The following is a 13,224-nucleotide window of genomic DNA, read 5'->3' on the forward strand; positions in this document are numbered from 1 at the left end:
AGGCTATTTCGGGTGTTAACAGGTTCTCTACCATGTTGGTTGGGGTGTTAATTGGTTCTATGCTGAGTTAGTTAGGTTGTTAATTGGTTCTATACCAGGTTATTTAGGGTGTTAATTGGTTCTATACCAGGTTATTTAGGGTGTTAATGGGATCTATACCAGGTTATTTAGGGTATTAGCAGATTCTCTACTAGGTTAGTTGGGGTGTTAACGGGTTCTATACTGGGTTAGTTAGGGTGTTAAAGGGTTCTATACCTGGTTAGTTAGGGTTCTACATCAGGTTAGTTGGGTTATATACCAGGTTAGCTAGTGTTCTACATCGGGTTAGTTAGGATTCTATTCAATGTTAGTCAGGGTTCTATACTGGGGTTACTTAGGGTTCTGTCCTAGGTTAGTTATAATGTTAACAGGTTCTATACCATGTTAGTTACAGTGTTAATGAGTAACAAATTGTCCCTAAATTATTCTCCCCTCAATCTTGTTTCCAATGGGGGAACCATAAGCATAGACATGGGTCAAGGGTGGAGGAGGAAAAACACATTGTTAAGATGGCGGCGCGGGCTCGTTGGGCCGAAGGGCCTGTTTCCTGTGCTGTGTTGTTCTTTGTTCTTTGTAGTTAGGGTTCTATACCAGGTTAGTTAGGTTTCTATACTTGGTTAATTTGGTTGTATTCCAGGTTGGTTGGGCTTCTATACCGGCTTAGTTAGGGTTTTATACCGGGCTAGTTTGGGTTCTATACCAGGTTAGCTAGGGTTCTATACTGGGTCAGTTAGGGTTCTATGCCAGGTTGTCAGGGTTCTCTACCGGGTTAGTTAGGGTTCTATACCGGGCTAGTTAAGTTCTACACTGGTTTAGTTAGGGTTCTGTACCAGCTAGGGTTCGACACTGGTTTAGTTATGGTTCTATACCAGGTTAGTTAGGTTTCTATACCAGGTTACTTAGGGTTCTATATTGGGCTAATTAGGTTTCTACACCAGTTTAGTTAGAGTTCTATACTGGGTCAGTTACGGTTCTATACAAGGTTAGTTCGGGTTCTATACTGGGTTAGTTAGGTTTCTATATCGGGTTAGTTAGGGTTCTACACCAGTTTAGTTAGTGTTCTATACTGGCTTAGTTAGGGTTCTATACTGGGTTAGTTAGTGTTCTATACCGGGCTAGTTAGGGTTCCATACCAGGCTAGTTAGGGTTCTACACCGGTTCAGTTAGGGCTCTATGCTGGCTTAGTTAGGGTTCTATACCAGGCTAGTTAGGGTTCTACACTGGTTTAGTTAGGTTTCTATACCGGGTTAGTTAGGGTTCTATACCAGTTTAGTTAGGGTTCTATATTGGGTTAGTTAGGGTTCTACAAAATACAAAGAACAAAGAACAACACAGCACGGGAAACAGGCCCTTCGGCCCAACGAGCCCACGCCGCCATCTTAACAATGTGTTTTTCCTCCTCCTCCCTTGACCGTGTCTATACTTACGGTACCCCCATTGGAAACCAGATTCAGGGGAGAACAATTTAGGGACAATTTGTTATACCAATCAGCCTAAGAGCACATCTTTGGGGTGTGGGAGGAAACCGGAGCGCCCGGAGGAAACCCACGCAACCACAGGGAGAATGCACAAACTCCCACAGACACAGGCCCAAATCCATGTATCTGCACAGCTAGCAGTGCTAGTCACTGAGCTGTTGCGGTGCCCGTCTACCGGTCCAGGATCAAGCACACACACCGGCACAAAGTACTAGGCCACTCCTGGAACCTCCAAGAGCAGCCCACGCACGACCCACCGTGTGCATGCTCCTTATTTGACAACAAGGTGGACTGACACACCTGCGGATTCTATACCAGGGTTAGTTAGCATTCTGTAACGGGTTAGTAAGGGTTCTATACCAGGTTAGTTAAAGTTCTATACCAGGTTAGTTGGGTTCTGTACCTGGTTAGTTATTGTTCCATACTGAGTTAGTTAGGATTCTATACCAAGTTAGTTAGGGTTCTATACTGTGTTAGGATTCTATTACAGGTTAGTTAGGGATTTACACCGGGTTAGTTAGGGTTCTGTATCATGTTAGTTAAGTTTCTATACCGGGTTAGCTAGGGTTCTATGCCGGGTTAGTTAGGGTTTTATACCAGGTTAGTTCAGATTCTATACTGGGTTAGTTAGGGTTCGATGCCAGGTTAGCTAGGGTTCTATACCGGGTTAGTTAGGGATTTACACCGGGTTAGTTAGGGTTCTGTATCATGTTAGTCAAGTTTCTATACCGGGTTAGCTAGGGTTCTATACCGGGTTAGTTAGGGTTTTATACCAGGTTAGTTCAGATTCTATACTGGGTTAGTTAGGGTTCGATGCCAGGTTAGCTAGGGTTCTATACCGGGTTAGTTAGGGATTTACACCGGGTTAGTTAGGGTTCTGTACCATGTTAGTCAAGTTTCTATACCGGGTTAGCTAGGGTTCTATACCGGGTTAGTTAGGGTTTTACACCAGGTTAGTTAAGGCTCTATATTGGAGGGTGCGTTTTGGGTTCTGTTGAGTGTTCTCTGGGTTAATCGGCTAAATAGCTGCCGTTATAGGTGAAGGGGTTTGCGGTCAGACACTGGTCAACACTGGGCACTGTCCACCTCTGGATCTTAACTCTGGAAACGGATTGACCTTCCGGCCTGACGATGATGGTGCTCCGGGAAGCCACGGAGGGATCCTCCTGGAAGAAGTTGAATGGACGGAGGAGAAATCCGACTGCATTTCCTGGTGTGCTGGTGTTCGGAATGTCTTCAGAATGAGGAATGTGTAGAAAACCGACTGTAACCCAGGCAACCAGATCCTGCAATAAACAGAATCATTCTTACCATCAGTTATTAACTGATAAAAGGGCAAAGAAAATTCCAGCTCAGGAACAGGCCCTTCGGCCCTCCAAGCCTGCACTGACCATGCTGCCCGACTGAACTAAAGCCCCCTACCCTTCCGGGAACCATATCCCTCTATTCCTGTTCCATTCATGTACTTGTCAAGTAGCCCCTTAAAACTCACTGTTGTATCCATTTCCACTCCCTCCCCCGGCAGCGAGTTCCAGGCACCCACCCCCCTCTGTGTAAAAAATCTGCCTCGTACATCTCCTTTAAACCTTGCCCCTCGCACCTTAAACCTGTGCCCCCCCCCCCCAGTAATTGACTCTTCCACCCTGGGAAAAAGCTTCTGACTATCCACTCTGTCCATGCCTCTCAATCTCGTAGATTTCTATCTGGTCTCCCCTCAACCTCTGTCGTTCCAGTGAGAATAAACCAAGTTTCTCCAACCTCTCCTCATAGCTAATGCCCTCCATACCAGGGCAACATCCTGGTAAATCTTTTCTGTACCCTCTCCAAAGATCCTGAATTATCAAATTCAAAGGGAACCTCCCATCCTGACTCTGTCTAATTCTGGCTTCTCTTACCAGGATTAAACCAGCCAGTTCTGACCCTCCACAGGTACAACCCTGAAGGAGCCCATTGGGTGTACCCTGCCCAGCCTGTAACAGTGCCCGTCTCTCGGTCTGTCCTACCTGGCTGCTGATGTTCTCATTGTTTCGGATGAAGTTCTCGAAGCGAACAGTTGGATTCCAGGGATCGTTCTGATGGTAGAGACTGCTGCTGCGTTCTTCGTGGTCTCGGAATCGAGTCACTGCCAGTTGGTACCTGCAGAGAAACCACGGTCACCGCGTGTCCCAGAATTCCTCCAATGTAACAAGCTCCCATTCCTGACAGTGAACTAACCTGACCAATTACAGCTGACGCAGACATTTACCAAGCAGCTCATTGGCTGGAGCCAGGACCCATGACCTCATCCGGGTAGAGGCCCCGCCTCACAGGGCTGCCAGCCAATCAGATAGGCCGGCTGACCTCTTGTCCACAAGCTGCAGTGGCCAGGACTCGGAGTGTCTATTTCCCCTTTCCCCCCTCCCCGACTCCCCTCCATTCCTCCTCCTCCCCCACTCCTCCCCACTCCTCCCCCTCCCCTCTACCCCCACGCCCATCCCCTCTCCCCACTCTTCCTAGCTCCCTGTATTCTGCTTGTAGGACCTCATCCCCTTTTTTGATCTATGTTGTTTGTATCGATGTGTACTATAACCACTGGCTGTTTGCCCTCCCCCACCCCAACGTTCTGTACTCACTCTGAGACATCCTTGACTCTTGCACCAGGGAGATAAAGTACCATCCTGGAGTCTCATTTTTGGCTACAGGAACCCCTGTCTATTCCCCTTACAATTGAATCCCCTATAACTATTGCACTGACACACTTTTCACCCTCCCCTCTGCAGCAGAACCAACTGTGATGGAACGAGTTTGGCTGCTGCTGCTTTCCCCAGAGAGGTCATTCCCCTCAGCAGTATCCAAAGCGTTCTATCTGTTCTGCAGGGGAATGGTCACAGGAGATTCCTGCTCTATCTGCCTATCTCTCTTCCTCTGCCTGGTGGTCACCCATTCCCCTCCTGCCTGTGGGGTCTGAGCCTGTGGTGTGACCTCTCTCTATCCATGCTATTGGCTGTTGGTTGGTTGATGGGGATTGGCTGTTGGTTGGCTGCTGTTGGGGGATCGGCTGTTGGCTGGGAGCTGATTGGACAGTAATCTGACCTGCCCCAGGTGATAGCTTTTTCCTCCTTCCAATCGCGAGGCAGCAGCCGGTCAGCGTGGGAGTTGATCTGGATGCGATAGGCACGGTGGTTTTGCCACTTGTTCTGTTGTTTGGGATTATAAAAGATCAAATATCTGGGCAGGGGCTTCCTGAAGGGAAAGGCAGCGGATCGTTCAGTGTCTCTGTGCACCCTCTCCAGCCTCGACTGCACGATATAATCTCCGGGGAGCCAGGGGTTACTGATGTTCTCAAATTTCAATCCAAGTGTTTCGAAACTATTCTCCGTTCCTGGAAAAAAAATGACATCATTCCATAGAAAAATGCTTAACAATTCACTGCTCCCACAGCTCACTGTTTACCCTGGTTAAAGTCAGACTCCTTACTGTGCAAACTCCAGCTTAACATCTCCACATCATATTAACCAATTAACCCAACAGCTAACTGACACAAGCTTAAAAACAGCAGCACCAACAGATATTGAATAAAAAACTTTCAAATTATAAACTATCCCACAGAAATTTTAATATAACTTGTAATTGCTTTAATGGGATTGAGGGTTATAGATAGGCCTGGTAGGTAGGGATATCATCGGCGCAACTTGTGGGCCGAAGGGCCTGTTTGTGCTGTAGTGTTCTATGTTCTATATCTGGTTAACACTCACAAATGCCACATTGTCCTTGAGTTACTCAGTAACTTCCGACGCATTTCTTTTATTCATTCCAAATGTGGGTGTCTCTCGCTGGGCCAGCATTTATTGTCCATCCCTAGTTACATAGAACAAAGGACCCTACAGTGTAGAAAGAGGCCCTTCGGCCCATCGAGTCTGCACCAAACACAATCCCACCCAGTCCCTATCCCCATACTCCTACACATTTACCCACTAATCCCTCTAACCTACACGTCGCAGGACACTGAGGGGCAGGGGTGTAGTGAATAAAGTAGATGAGCTTAGGGCATGGATTGCTGCTTGGGAATGTGATGTGGTGGCCATTACATAGACTTGGATGTCTCAGGGACAGGACTGGGTACTTCAGGTGCCGGAATTCAGATGTTTCAGGAAGGACAGGGAGGGAGACAAAAGAGGTGGCGGAGTGGCACTGTTGATCAGGGACAGTGTCACGGCTGCAGAGAAGGTGGATACTGTGGAGGGACTGTCTACGGAGTCTCTGTGGGTGGAAGTTAGGAACAGCAAAGGGTCGATAACTTTGCTGGGTGTTTTCTACAGGCCGCCCAATAGTGACAGGGAAGTTGAGATGCAGATAGGGAAACAGATCCGAGAGAGATGTCGTAATAACAGAGTTGTCGTGATGGGAGACTTTAATTTCCCAAACATCGACTGGAATATCCCTAGGATAAGGGGTTTGGATGGGGAGGAGTTTGTTAGGTGTGTTCAGGAAGGTTTCCTGACACAGTGTGTGGATAAGCCTACGAGAGGAGAGGCTGTACTTGACCTGGTGCCGGCTAATGAACCAGGACAGGTGACGGATCTCTCGGTAGGAGAGCATCTCGGGGATGGTGACCATAATTCTATCTCCTTCACAATTGCATTGGAACGAGATAGGATCAGGCAGGCTAGGAAGGTGTTTGTCTGGAGTAAGGGAAGATACGAAGAAGTCAGGAAGTTACTTGGACAAATAAACTGGAAGGAGGCGTTCTTAGGGAAAAGTACCGAAGGAAGGTGGCGGATATTCAAGGAATGTTTGTCTGGAGCTCTGCATGACAACGTTCCGATGAGACAAGGGGGTTTTGGTAGGTCGCGGGAACCGTGGTGCACGAAGGCTGTGTTGAACCTAGTCAGGAGGAAAAGGAAGGTGTACAAAAGGTTCAGGGAGCTAGGAGATGTTAAGGATCTTGAGGAGTATAAGGATTGTAGAAAGGAGCTTAAAAGGGAAATTAGGAGAGCCAGAAGGGGACATGAGAAGACCTTGGCGGGTAAGATTAAGGAGAATCCCAAGGCCTTCTATAAATATGTGAAAAATAAAAAGATGAGAAGAGAAGGGATAGGACCTATAAAAGGTGAAGGGGGAAAGGTCTGTGTGGAACCAGAAGAAATGGCAGAGGTGCTTAACGAGTACTTTGCCTCAGTATTCACGGTGGAAACTGATCTGGGAGATTTTGCTATGGATTTGCAGCAGATGGAAAAGATTGAGTATGTGGATATTAAGGAGGAGGATGTGTTAGAACTTTTGAATTCTATCAAGATAGATAAGTCGCCGGGACCAGATGGGATGTACCCCAGGATACTGTGGGAGGCGAGGGAAGTGATTGCAGAGCCCCTGGCGATGATCTTTGCGTCGTCAATGGAGACGGGAGAGGATCCGGAAGATTGGAGGATTGCCGATGTAGTTCCTATTTTCAAGAAAGGGAACAGAGATAGCCCGGGAAATTACCCACCGGTGAGTCTGACCTCAGTGGTTGGTAAGCTGATGGAGAGGCTTCTGAGGGACAAGATTTACGAGCATTTGGAGAGGTTTAGCATGATCAGAAATAGTCAGCATAGTTTTGTCAAGGGCAGGTCGTGCCTTACAAGCCTAGTTGAGTTCTTCGAAAATGTGACTGAACACATTGACGAAGGAAGTGCAGTGGACGTGGTTTACATGGACTTCAGCAAGGCGTTTGATAAGGTCCCCCATGCAAGACTTCTTGAGAAGTTGAGAGGGCATGGGATCCAAGGGGCTTTGGCCTTGTGGATCCAGAACTGGCTTGCCTGCAGAAGGCAGAGAGTGGTTGTGGATGGGGCTTTTTCTGCATGGAGGTCAGTCACCAGTGGAGTGCCCCAGGGATCTGTTCTAGGACCCTTGCTGTTTGTCATTTTCATAAATGACCTGGATGAGGAAGTGGAGGGATGGGTTAGTAAGTTTGCCAACGACACGAAGGTCGGTGGTGTTGTGGATAGTCTGGAAGGATGTCAAAAGTTGCAGCAGGACATAGATAGGATGCAGGACTGGGCGGAGAAGTGGCAGATGGACTTCAATGCGGATAAATGTGTAGTCGTCCATTTTGGCAGAACCAATGGGATGAACGAGTACACTATCAAGGGCAGGAGTCTTAGTAGTGTTGAAGAGCAGAAGGATCTTGGGGTCCGGGTCCACAGGACTCTTAAATCGGCCTCGCAGGTGGAGGAGGTGGTCAAGAAGGCATATGGTGTACTGGCCTTCATTAATCGAGAGATTGAGTTTAGGAATCGGGAGGTAATGCTGCAACTTTATAAGACCCTTGTCAGGTCTCATTTAGAGTACTGTGCGCAATTCTGGTCGCCTCACTATAGGAAGGACGTAGAAGCTATTGAAAGGGTACAGAGGAGATTTACAAGGATGTTGCCTGGACTGGGAGGCATGCCTTATGAAGTTAGGTTGAGAGAGCTGGGACTCTTTTCCCTGGAGAGACGAAGGTTGAGAGGCGACCTGATAGAAGTTTATAAAATGTTGAGAGGAATAGATAGGGTGGATTCTCAGAGGCTATTTCCCCGGGTTGAAATGGTCGCTACGAGAGGACACAGATTTAAGGTGCGGGGAGGAAAGTACAGAAGTGATGTTAGGGGTAAGTTTTTCACTCAGAGGGTGGTGAGTGAATGGAATCGGCTGCTGTCGGTGGTGGTGGAGGCGAACTCGCTGGGGTCTTTTAAAAGACTTCTGGATGAGTATATGGGGTTTAATGGGATTGGGGGTTATAGATAAGTCTATAGATTGGTAGGTATTGATGTGATCGGCGCAACTCGTGGGCCGAAGGGCCTGTTTGTGCTGTAGTGTTCTATGTTCTATGTTCTAATTTTATCATGGCCAATCAACGTAACCCACACATCTTTGGACTGTGGGAGGAAACTGGAGCACCTGGAGGAAACCCATGCAGACATGAGGAGAATGTGCAAACTCCGCACAGACAGTGACAAAAGCCTGGAATCGAACCCAGGTCCCTGGAGCTGTGAAGCAGCAGTGCTAACCACTGTGCTACCGTGCCACCCTGGAGAACAGTAAGACGTCTCACAACACCAGCTTAAAGTCCAACAGGTTTATTTGGAATTAAGAAAATTTGTGCTACCAACTAAACTTGTTGGACATTAACCTGGTATTGTGAGATTTCTTACTGTGTTTATCCCAGTCCAACACTGGCACCCCCTTGAGAAAGCAGTGATGAGCTGTTTTCTTGAACTGCTGTAGTCCATGTGAAGTAGGTGGACCCACAGTGCTGTTAGGATGGGAGAGAATTTTAGCCCAGCACCAGTGAAGGAATGGCGATATTACAAAGTCAAATGGTGATTGACTGGGAGAGATACATTTAAGGGTGATGTTAGACCGTTAGGGGGTCAGTGCTGAGGGAGTGCCGCACTGTCAGAGGGTCAGTGCTGAGGGAGTGCCGCACTGTCAGAGTGTCAGTGCTGAGGGAGTGCCGCACTGTCAGAGGGTCAGTGCTGAGGGAGTGCCGCACTGTCGGAGGGTCAGTGCTGAGGGAGTGCCGCACTGTCAGAGGGTCAGTGCTGAGGGAGCGCCGCACTGTCAGAGGGTCAGTGCTGAGGGAGTGCCGCACTGTCAGAGGGTCAGTGCTGAAGGAGTGCCGCACTGTCAGAGGGTCAGTGCTGAGGGAGTGCCGCACTGTCAGAGGGTCAGTGCTGAGGGAGTGCCGCACTGTCAGAGTGTCAGTGCTGAGGGAGTGCCGCACTGTCAGAGGGTCAGTGCTGAGGGAGTGCTGCAATGTTAGGGATTCTGACCCCCCTCTGCCCTTTCAGAAAGTGTACGATGTGTGTTGTTTGTCAGTGTGCTGTGTTGTTTTGGAATCATTGCTGAACCCACCGCACTTGCTATTCACACCGTGTGGGATCTTGCTGTTTACAAATTTACTGCTTTATCTCTTACTTTCCAACATGTGCAGTTCTTTGGCAATGAAGAGTTTTGTGATTCGCACAGACATTCTCCCAGTGTTTCTCCCTGTAGGATTTTCCATCCTGCTGTAGCAAATGAAGATGTGACTTGTTGCCATGTTCTGTGTCTTTGTCAGAGTGGGGCTGTGGTGGGCAGTGAGGATGTGCCCATTGTGTTAACACAATGCTACTGGACAGAATGGGAAAGTTATCAAATCTCAAACAGTCATCACCGGGGAACAGGTTTGGGTTCCACACTATCGGAAAGATATTGGCGGATTTGAGGAAAACTGGGAGAGATTGACTCGGATGCTGCCTGCTCTGTGGAATTATCCTGAGGAAGAAAATGTGAAACAACTGGAGCAGCTTTCGTTTGAGATCTGAGGGTGACGGAGCGATTAGACGGAGATGTTTGGAAGAATAAATAGATGATATTGAATGAAGGGGAATGATTTATTTGATAAATGAGGGAAACGTTTAATGTGAAGGGACATCAGAGACAACAGCAACTTCTCAAATTAACTTTCATATCAGACATCTTGCAGCAACAGTGTAGAACCCTACAGTGCAGAAAGAGGCCATTCGGTCCACCAAGCCTGTACTGACCATAGAACATAGAACATAGAACATAGAACATTACAGCGCAGAACAGGCCCTTCGGCCCACGATGTTGCGCCGACCAGTTACAAAAACAATGACCCACTAGCCTATACCAATCCCTTTTCGTCCATAAACCTATCCAGAGATCTCTTAAACGCCCCCAAACTAGACGCATTTACAACAGCAGCAGGCAGGGCATTCCAATCCCTCACCACCCGCTGGGTAAAGAACCTACCCCTGACATCCGTCCTGTAGCTACCCCCCCTTAATCCCACATATTTACCCTGCCAATCCCCTAACACCAGGGTCAATTTAGCATGGCCAATCCACCTAACCAGCATATCTTTGAACTGTGGGAGGAAACAGAAGAACCTGGAGGAAACCCATGCAGACATGGGGAGAATGTGCAGATTCTGCACAGACAGCGACCCAAGCCGGGAATCTAACCTGGGTCCCTGGCGCTGTGAGGCAGTAGCACTAACCACTGTGCCACCCCACATACATGAATAGACAGGAAACAGAGGGATACAGACCACGTCGTGGCAGAAGGTCTTTAGAAAGGCATCATGTGTTGGCACGTGGGCCAGAGGGCCTGCTCCTCTGCTGCACTTTGTCGCATTGTCACAAAAAGAGACAATAAATCAGTCAAAGGGATGAGTTTGGTAAATGTTGGGAAGGTGGGTGGTGAGTTAGAGAGATGGCGAGAGGTTCAGGGAGACAATCCCAGAGCGTTGCAGCCCAGGCCAATGATACCCAGATACCCAGAAAGCTCTTCACCACAGACCAGTCCAGCCCCCATAGCCGGGTCGTTGGCTGGGTGAGGGATGGGTGGGTGGGTGGGGTGGGGAAGGGGGTGGTGGGTGGGGGTGGGTTTTGGGAGGGTGGGGTTGCTCAGCCTGGCTGGGGGGCTAGGTTGTGGGGGACTTGTGTATCCTTCAGATGCCTCCTTTCCAGGGAGGTTGGAAGGGATGGGAAGCTGGGAGAAAGGGAATATCGGAAGATTAGGAGATGGGGTGGGATGGGAGTCAATGGTGAATGAGGTAAAAAGCTGAGTCCCTGTCTCCATTCGCACAAATCATTCCTTTAGCTCCCTCCTCCCTGTCCCCTGAACTCTGGAATCAGCTTCTGTGTAACTCACCTGCTATATCCAGATCGACTTTATAATGGATAAGGTGAGTGTGGAGATTACCCAGCACGTAGCCATAGACTTTATTTCCATAGTTAACACCCTCCGGTGTGAAGAAGGTGGCGTGGATGTAACCAGTAGCGTGGACTTTAACTTCAATCACCCCGTTCTGGTAGAAGATGAAGTCCCAGAGATAGTCGTAGTTATACACAGTGGACGTGGTCCGAATTACGAGGACATGGTTCTCCAGGCCACTGTAAAAATTGAAGCTTCCTTTAAAGTTACTGTTGAAATGTCTCCTGAGTGGAACTGCCGTGGAATATTCAAATATACACAGAGCGTTCTTGTAACGGATTGGCTGGTCTGTGTCCATGAAATGATAGAGATCTTTGTAGGTGGCCATCTCTGGGCAATCAACCCCTTTCGCCAGTTCATAGGTCAAGACCCCCATTCCCCAAGCGCTGTCGATGTATTTAGTCTGCATTCCGGCTGGACTGTGCCCAGAGTAAAAGGCGATGGCTTCCTGAACACTAATCTCATAGGCAATGGGCTCATCATTGAAGCGGACATTGAAAAGCTGGAGACCAGATGATGCCCGAACTCGAAAGGCGAAACTCCAGCCAGCGTACAGGATTGAATTCCCCTGTACCTCGTACCTCTTCTCCGGAGCCTCGTACTGTTTTGGTCCAGGAATATCAGTGCGAGTTTTGAAATGGCCCCTTGGGGTGTAGGTGGAGAACAGATTGTCACTCTGGTGATCGGGCAGTTTGAAGATATTAACAAGGCCCATGTTGTATTTCCACACCAAATCTTCCACACTGTTAAAGTACTGCCCGTTGTACCAAACCTTCTCCACCGCCCAGTGCTGCGGCTGCACCGACTGATGGTTCAACAGAATCTCAAAGCCGATTGGATGAATGAAATGGCCTTCTACAGCTTGCTGGAGGATAAACCATGACTTCCTGTCTCCTGACCTCTGACCCCTGGGTGCAACATCAGTAAAGGTTAGGCAGCGGTCAGTGCAGTTGTGGTACCAAAATCCAGTGGATTCCTTTAAGAACAAGGTGGCGACCTTGGTGACTTCTGCCAGTTTCTCATGAATGAGTTCATACTCCACACTGGTTGTTGGTCTGGAGGTAAACGTTATGGGCCGGTTATGCTTCATTGGTACAGGATGATAGTACGTGGGAATTGGCAATGGCCCTACGATATACTCAGTCACGTTGGGCGTCGCTTCTGCACCAAAGAAGATGACCACTCTAGCGTTGCGTTTCGGAGCACAGCTAACCCCACTCAGGAAGCTGAGGACATGATGTTTCTTGGGGGTTTGAGACTCAATCAGGAAGATATAATTTTTCTGCAGTGTTTTAGTTTTTGCCGTTGATAGATTGAGATTTTTCTGGGCCAGAAGAAAGGTCTTCACCGCTTGCATCTCGGCAGGGCTAAGGTCAGCGAACACGGACGCGGTGTAACGGTAACGGTCGGAGGCCTGGGAATATTGGGAACTAACTCCACACCACATCAGGACAGCCCAAACACAGGCCCAACCAATCCTCACTTTACCTCCCATCATTGCACCTACAGGGGGTGAAACAGGAAGAACTGGAATACCAACTCAAACAACAAGTAGCACAACAAGGCTCAGAAATCACCAGGTCAACAGTCTACGGAACACAGCATTGAACTTGGGCCCAGACTGTCCACTGGTCAGAAAGAACCTTGCAGCAAATACCCAGGAGGCTTTATTCAAACGTTGAGAACTCGTACTTCCTGCTGCAACCAGAGTTCAATACACTTTGCAATGAAAGAGGGTGTGGATTATTTATTCTCCCTGACAAAGGAAACACCCTTGTTTATTCACACATTATCTGCAAAATTATCCCTCACTGGCTCAACCCATTCTCTGTATCATTTTCACAACTTCACTAATCATTGTTTCAAATACAAAGAACAAAGAACAGTACAGTACAGGATCAGGCCCTTCGGCCCTCCAAACCTGCCCCGCTCATTGGTCCAACTAGACCATTCGTTTGTATCCCTCTATTCCCAGTCT

At 48.3% G+C, this 13,224-nt stretch overlaps 1 protein-coding gene across 1 annotated transcript; it reads right to left on the reverse strand.

The window, feature by feature from the left end:
* Positions 1–2,442: 2,442 nt before the first annotated feature.
* aoc1 (amine oxidase copper containing 1) lies at positions 2,443–12,693 on the reverse strand. The gene is made up of 4 exons (XM_080184851.1): positions 11,184–12,693; positions 4,590–4,878; positions 3,521–3,653; positions 2,443–2,803 (listed from the first exon to the last, which is right to left on the reverse strand). Exons 1-4 carry the CDS (start codon positions 12,691–12,693, stop codon positions 2,528–2,530), a joined length of 2,208 nt encoding a protein of 735 aa, XP_080040977.1. The 3' UTR covers positions 2,443–2,527.
* Between the last annotated feature and the right edge of the window lie 531 nt (positions 12,694–13,224).

Source organism: Carcharhinus amblyrhynchos, unplaced genomic scaffold (genome assembly GCF_965287045.1).
Source record: "Carcharhinus amblyrhynchos unplaced genomic scaffold, sCarAmb.v2.hapA scaffold_972, whole genome shotgun sequence".
Lineage (NCBI taxonomy): Eukaryota > Metazoa > Chordata > Chondrichthyes > Carcharhiniformes > Carcharhinidae > Carcharhinus > Carcharhinus amblyrhynchos.

Bases quoted from the DNA above. Each gene is read 5' to 3' on its own strand.
- aoc1 (XM_080184851.1), bottom strand. From the start codon at position 12,693: ATGTGGTGTGGAGTTAGTTCCCAATATTCCCAGGCCTCCGACCGTTAC. The intron at 4,879-11,183 runs GTGAGTTACACA...TTTTTTTTCCAG, and splicing joins AGTCGATCTGGATATAGCAG to GAACGGAGAATAGTTTCGAA. The intron at 3,654-4,589 runs GTCAGATTACTG...GTTTCTCTGCAG, and splicing joins AAAGCTATCACCTGGGGCAG to GTACCAACTGGCAGTGACTC.